Here is a 7500-nt window from a genome sequence, read left to right on the forward strand (position 1 = left end):
AACCAGACGAAGTGTGCAGACGCGATCAAGAAAAAACGCAACTGGAGTGCCCCGGGCCCCGATAGAATTGCAAACTACTGGTGGAAAAGGGCTGTCACTTTACATGAAGGGACTGCGGCTAGCTTCAAGACCATCTTAACGGGCGAAGTCGGATATCCCAGCTGGTTCACAGGAGGGAGAACCAATCTGATCCCTAAGCCGGGCGAGCTCTCCAGTCAGAACCAGAGGCCTATAACCTGTTTGAACACGCAGTATAAGTGGTTTACCACCTGCTTATTGTCACCAATGGACGAACATCTGGAGACACACAACCTGTTAGAAGAAGAGCAAAGGGGAGCCAGGACCAAGTGCAGTGGGACCTTGGACAACTTAATGATTGACAGAATGGTTTGTCGAGATAGTCGAAATGGAAGCAGGAACCTAAGCATGGCTTGGATCGACGTGCGAAAGGCGTTCGATTCTGTAAGCCATGCTTGGTTGCAAGAAATGATGACGATGCACAAATTCCCCTTATGGATGTGCAGAACAGTGGCGAGACTGTGTGAAAGCTGGAATACGAAGATCACGGCCAGAACAAAGGAAGGGTATGAAACCTCTGACGTCATAAGGTTCAACAAAGGCCTTCCACAGGGCGACGCTTTATGTCCGAGGTTGTTCACTTTATGCCTTAACCCAATATCTTGGAAGTTGAAAGCATCGGAAGGATACAAGCTGTCAAGACCACTGAGTGGCAAGATTACGCACTTGCTATACATAGATGATATGAAGATATATGCAGCGTCGAAGGATAAACTTGAGAGAGTAATGAAGACAGTTAAAGAAGCCATGGCAGATGTCGGTTTGGAGTGGAACGAGAAGAAGTGTTCTACAGCTCATGTAAGGAGAGGTTCATTGGACAGCAGTTTGGGAGGCACTGCCATCGGAGAAAGGCAGGTCATACAAAATCTGAAGAAGGGAGAAACTTACAAGTTTTTGGGAGTTTTAGAAAATTCTAAGCAAGAGGACAGCTCTGTTCTGTGCGGAGCTTCAAAGGTTTGCTTGCAGAGACTGTCAATTATATGGTCGAGCCCCCTATCGGACTTCCACAAAGTCTTAGCATCTAATCAATACGCACTACCAGTTGTCACCTACCCTATGTGGACACTAACATGGCCGCTCGCAGATCTACAACAACGCGATCGCGAAGCTCGCAAGATCATCAAAGAGAATGGAGGCTACCATCCACTCGGTTCAACCGAGTTGCTATACCTACCAAGGAAGTGTGGAGGCCGGGGACTGAAGTCATTTGAGAGCCTGTATAAGCAGACCAAAGTCAAGACCACAATGAAGCTGTACGCAAACGAAGATCGAACGATGAGTTTAGTGCGCGAGTTTGAAGAGAAGTGCGAACGAGCAGGAAGAAGATCACTCGTAAAGGATGCCAAGAAATTTGCTTTGGAAATGGACATTACTCTGGACCTTGCATACCCAGATCCCAAAGCGTTGCAAACTGACTCAGGTGAGGAATCACATGTTAAAGGAGTAGGGAGAACATTACGAGCGAGAGAAGAAGAGAGAAGCATGAGGGAAGTAAGAGAGCAGAGGTGGCAAGGAAAGCTGTTCGGAGAAAAATGGGATGATAACAAAGTTATTGACTGCTTCACTTGGCTTAGTAAGTGGAAGTCTGCACCTGTGCATACTGTTGCTGGAATCTATGAGTTATACCAGCAATTACTCCCCACTAAGCTGTACCACCAGAGCAAGACGAAGACGCTGACCACCTCGGATACCACGTGTCGTATGTGTGGAAAAGGGCCTGAATCTATGGCCCACGTGATTAGCGGATGTGGTACCTTGGCACAGATTAAGTACATGCAGAGACACAATGCAGCCTTGAAAATCCTTTTCTTCGAGTTCCTGAAAGACTTAGATCTTATCCAGTGTATCCCCCCTTGGTACTCTCCAGTCTCACCTAAACCCGAGTACAAGAATGACCGAGCGTGCGCGTACTGGGATGTCCCAGTATTTGCTGAAAATACGGAAGTCAGGGCTAACAGAATTGATGCGAGAATTGTGGACAGAAAGGAGAAGAAGGTGATCCTTATTGAGATGAGCTGCCCTTGGGTTTCCAACAGAGAACAGAAGGAACAGGAGAAAACTGACAAGTATGCGCCGTTGAGATGGGAGATGCGCCAACAGTTCCCCGGTCACACTATCACACAGTTTAATGTGATAGTTGATGTACTAGGAGGCTACTCTATGGAGACGGCGGAGAAAGTTAGGAAGTTTTTAGGTTTGGATAGAGGGAACCAGGTTTTGTTTAATATGCAGAAGGCAGTTTTATCGTACACCCTAAACATAGCAAGGTCATTCAAGGTTTCGACGAGTTATTAAGGAATATAAACTCTTGTTCCTTTCTCAAATGTTGGTTCGTTAGTTATTACCAATTGGTTTGTAAATAGGTTTAACAGTAGGGATTGTTACACAATAGTGCCTTTTCCTACTTATATTTGTAAGCATACTTACGTACTACATACTGCATAATAATAATAATAATAATTGTCACGCTAATCGCCGTCGCAAGTACAGCAACGACGCAGCTCAACGAGGTCAGCGAACAGGAATCAGCTGTATGCTGGTTTTTGCTGGAGAAGGAAGGGGAGAGGGAGGGGGGGGGGGGGGGGGAAACGGAGGACCAGGAGAAAAACCCTCGGAGCAGAGTGGAGAACTAACGCAAACTCAACCCACTTATGGCGTCGGGTCCGGGAACTAAACCTGAGTCAAATTCGTCACTTATTTCAGAAATGCACCTATAGCTAATTAGATGAATGCTCAATTTTGACTTCATCTGCACTTAGTGGGAGGCGAGAGGTCTCACTACTGCGCCACTTTTTGGCACTGGCATTGCCGGTTTGATCAATAAATTGCGGAGATTATGGTACATATGAGGTTACAAGTTGGCTACACTTTGTTCGAAGGCTTTTTTGAAGTCACCGTGTTTCAGTGTTTTTTTTCTCTCTCCAGTATTTTGACGGTCAATATCCAATTTAATTCCGTATTCGAAAGTCCAGTAGTACACAGATGCTTTAAAAGTTTCTGCGATGGTAATTATAAATTTCTTTTCACACGGCGCAAGCGAACGCAAAAATAAGCGCAAGCACAAGGAAAATGTAAAAAATTGATCCTTGTGCTTGTGCTTGCGTCAACCCCGTTCTCACGGTGAAATAAGCGCTCTTATGCTTGCGCTTGTGCTTTCGTTTGGCGTGATGGAGGACGGCGATGATGATTTGCTGTTAGAGCCTGTGAACCGAGAGCCAAAGAAAATAAATTGATTTAGACGATGGTGTCATGAAATTTCTTTTCAGGTGTCACAAAATTCCTTTTTATTTTCGTTAGCTGCATAGTTTATTCCGTTCGTGTTAATTATTTAGTGTTAATTTCGTATCATAGTCAACCGTAATTCGTACCTTAGAGAATAGTTTGTAAGTTTATTTGTTCTTTATAGTCTCCATTGTGAAAATACTGATTGTAACTATAGGTCTGCAAGCGTCGTGTTTAAACAATAAGATTGTCAATGAATTGCCGTTAATGTAGTCACGTAAAAATGTATGCCGTAATTTGAATACATTAGTAAAGCTATATATGTGTAAAAGACGATAGTCAAGTAATAACACCAGTTGTGTAGAAAATTTTTGGTGGGGTGCAAATTCCAAAATTAGGTCCTTTAGGGACAATTACTTAGAATGTTTCTGATAGAAATTGTAATATAACGAACAAGATTGCAATCTTCAAGTCTATCTGGCAAACGTAATAGGTACTGTAAAAACAAAGGTCAATAAAGGCTATTATTCCTCCTTGGATGATTTACCAAAGCACGTAAAACACTCGACAGAAGTCAAATCGTTTTGGTAAAAAGGTCAAAACAAATAATGGCTCATCCTCCAGGTCTCATTCTGATTCTAGAAATTCTAGAAACTACATGTCGCATTCTTCAAGTCGTGGACGATCATACCGTTAGGCCAGGAGGCCTTTTTTAGGCTGGCGCTTCCACGACCAGCAAACAAACCGCCCGAGCCAAAGGAAGACAAAGCAAGGAAAGTCAAAGTAGACAATAAGAGTCTGGATCATGTTTCTAATGTTGATGTTAAGGTGAGCAAAACTCTTCATGTGTCTAATGACTGTGTTGCTGGCCGACTGAAACATTTTTCCTGACAGTGGCACAATCTTACATCTGATCATTTTATTCTTGATAGCGTGACTCAGTGCAAAATTGATCTTGCTGCTGGGCAACAGGCTGCTCCAAGGGAAATCGGTTTTTCCCTTCAGGAACAACATATTATTCAAAACCAAGAGAAAATGAGGGGACAGAGAGGGAGGCTCAGGGCGTTGGCCGGGATATGTTATGTCCACGAAAGTTATTTTTAGACGAGCGGAAGTCTTTGTTCTAGCGGAAGTCTGTCTTCCGAGACGTCCGCATGCAGTCTTCCCTCGCTCTCAGGTTCTTAGTGAAAAGAGAAAATGACGCCGCACGTGGAAGGCTGATGAATATTTATTTTCTTTCAAACATCGGAGCGAAGTTGGCCTGCATGCGGACGTCTCGGAAGACTTCCGCTCGTCTAAAAATAACTTTCGTGGACATGACATATCCCAAGAGCTGGACCAGGAGCCTCCCTTTCTGTCCCCTCATTTTCTGTAGTCAAAACGAAATTGACAACTTGCTGAATAAAAGAGTGATCGAAGAGGCCACTCGCTGTGAAGGGGAATTCATTTCTACTAATATTCATCTGCCCTAAGAAAGATGGCACTTATAGGCTCATATTAAATTTAAAAAATCTTAATGATCACTTGGAGTATCATCACTTCAAGATGGATACTCTACAATCTGCTATCATGCAGGCTTATGAAACAGAATTGTTACATGGCTTCCCTAGATTTACGGGATGCTTGCTACTCGGTTCCCATTGATGAGGACTATCAAAAGTTCCTTAGATTTAGCTGGAGAGGACATTTGTTTCAGTTCACTTGTTTACCTAATGGTCTTTCTTGTGCCCCACGCCTCATTACGAAAAATTTAAAACCTGTTTATGCTACCCTTACAAAGAAAGAGCATCTAAATGTGGGATATATTGATGACTCATATCTACAAGGAGATACAATACATGAATGTCACACTAACATTACTGATACTTGCTGCTTATTTGAAGAACTGGGTTTTATTATACACCCGGTGAAATCAGTGCTGAGACCAGTCCAGACACTTCGTCTTTCTGTGTTTTGTCCGGAATTGTGTCAGTATGACTGTGTGCCTGCCTACAGAAAAGGTTTTTAGAATCAAAGAGCGGTGCAGTAGGCTTGTTTGCAGTGCCACAATGTCTATCCAGGAACTTTCAGAAGTTATTGGACTACTAGTGTCTAGTTTTCCAGGTGTGCTTTATGGCCCACTTTTCTATAGACACTTAGAACATGATAAAACCATGGCACTTAGACAAAAGAAAGGAAACTACCAGGCTCGTATAAAATTATCGCAAGAAAGCCTTGCAGAACTACAGTGATGGTGCAATAATATGGAGACAGCTGAATACCTTTTTTTACACCAAACTCAAAGATTGACGTTACTCTGTATACTGACGCCTCAAACAAAGGTTGGTTGCAGTCATGGGTGGGAAAAAACAGGCGGGAGATGGACTAAAACTGAATCAAACAATCACATTAACTGTCTCCAACTCATGGCTGTATTCCTCGGTTTGAAAGCCCTATGTATTAATATGACATCTGTACACATACGCATTTATTTGGACAATACCACTACTGTTAACTATATTAACACTATGGGAGGCACACATTCTATGGAGTGCAACTCTGTCGCCAAGGAGATTTGGCTGTTCTGTATTCAGAGAGAGATATCTGGATTTCTGCAGCTCATATCCCGGGGAAGAACAATATTCAAACAGACAGAGAGTCTATGGTTTTTACTGACAATAAGGAATGGATGCTCAGGAAAGACACTTTTCAAAACGTTACAGCAATATGGGGGGAATCCACTATAGATCTCTTTGCCTCAAGGCGGAAGTGCCAATGGTCGCTTTCAGAAGACCGAAATGCCTCTCCGACTATTTGGTCCGTGAAAAGTTTAGGAGTGTCGCTAAGGAAGAGATAACAGGAACATCAAGGTGTGGGAGCAATCGGTGCCAAATCTGTAATTTTCTGTGCGTGGGGAGAACATTCTGTAGCAAAACCTATGGGAAGGATTTCCGCATCAATTACAACTTGAATTGTAATTCTGAAAACGTGGTCTATCTCATTACTTGTAAGGTATGTGGCACCCAGTATGTTGGATCCACTACCACTACTTTTCGGTTTAGGTTCAATAATCACAGAAGTAGGATCAATGCCCATCTCAAGTTGTCTTCTGGAAATAAGAGCAATGATGATTTTTTTTACCAGCATTTTCATAGTTCGGGACATTTGGGATTAAGTCATTTAAGTTTAAGGGACAGTAGATGTATAGATTGGAAACGCTGCGCCCCCAAGGACTTAATGAGAATGATGGTTTTTACGCCCAAAACCGAAAGACGCGCGTAGGCGCGCGCAGAAGGTCATTATAAGATCTCTGGCACTTTCCGTTAGGTGTTTAAAATAATAGCCATTTCAGTTGTGATGCGCGCGACCGTAATGTTATCCCGAAAGGTTTCAATTTGAAATTTAATCTTGCTTTGCATGTAGATAACCTCAAATTTCAAGACTTATGTACCAGGCTACTCCAGAATACATCCAGAGAATTACGCCACACAACACTTAAAATCACACACGAAAGAGTAAAAACTCTGCAGCGAGAACTTCAACTATCGAGAGCTAGACTCTTTGAGGATTTGGATCACACTCGCGCGACCACTGTGTGGAACCAGCTACAACACCAGAATTGTGCATTGAACTGCAAGCTTAGGAAAGTTGAGGAGCGAAAACTCAACAAGACAATTCCACTTCTAAACCTAAACGCAGACAATGGACCAGCTACCGCCACACCCACACGCACACGCACACGAGGTAGACATTTCCAAAAAATACATAGACTCCTAAGAAAACGACGCCTTTTCCGTAGAAAGCGTAAGGAATTAAAGATAACTCGGAACAACAACTCACAGCATCTCGACCCCATCAATCCTTCGGACATCGAAATCACTGAAGATCAGATGGCTCTGCTAAGGAAAGGACCTTCTTTCTGCCCAACACCGAAGCTCGTCAATTGGCAGCAAGTATACGATGACTTGGAAGCATTTCAAGCCCGGCTAAGAACAGCTGTTTTCTCTCTTGAGAAGAAACAAGACGAAACAGAAGAGCATGAAGATGCTGAAAGCCACCTCCCACGAATTCCAGGTAAAAAGAAATAGAAGTCTCCAGTATCGAAGTATAATGAACTTGAACTGTTTCTTTCTAACATTAAGAAAGAAATAATTAATCCTCACATTAGACCAATTAGGCCAAACCTCTCAAAGGGGGAAAGAGCTGCACTTGGAGAATTCA

The 7500-nt window shown here is 43.0% G+C and overlaps 2 protein-coding genes across 3 annotated transcripts in view; one reads left to right on the top strand and one right to left on the bottom strand.

Annotated features, from left to right (window-relative positions):
* Positions 1-7367, top strand: part of LOC138009738 (uncharacterized) — a 7937-nt gene extending 570 nt beyond the window's left edge. The window contains exons 1-2 of the mRNA XM_068856762.1: positions 1-1921; positions 6703-7367. The exon at positions 1-1921 is cut by the window's left edge and continues 570 nt beyond it. Coding sequence (XP_068712863.1) covers positions 1-1921; positions 6703-7367 — 2586 coding nt within the window. The remainder of the gene's footprint in view (positions 1922-6702) is intronic.
* LOC138010911 (adenosine receptor A2b-like) overlaps positions 1-7500 on the bottom strand; it is a 47415-nt gene that overhangs the window by 14283 nt on the left and 25632 nt on the right. The window lies entirely within an intron of this gene.

The sequence above is a fragment of the Montipora foliosa genome, chromosome 7, assembly GCF_036669935.1.
Source record: "Montipora foliosa isolate CH-2021 chromosome 7, ASM3666993v2, whole genome shotgun sequence".
Lineage (NCBI taxonomy): Eukaryota > Metazoa > Cnidaria > Anthozoa > Scleractinia > Acroporidae > Montipora > Montipora foliosa.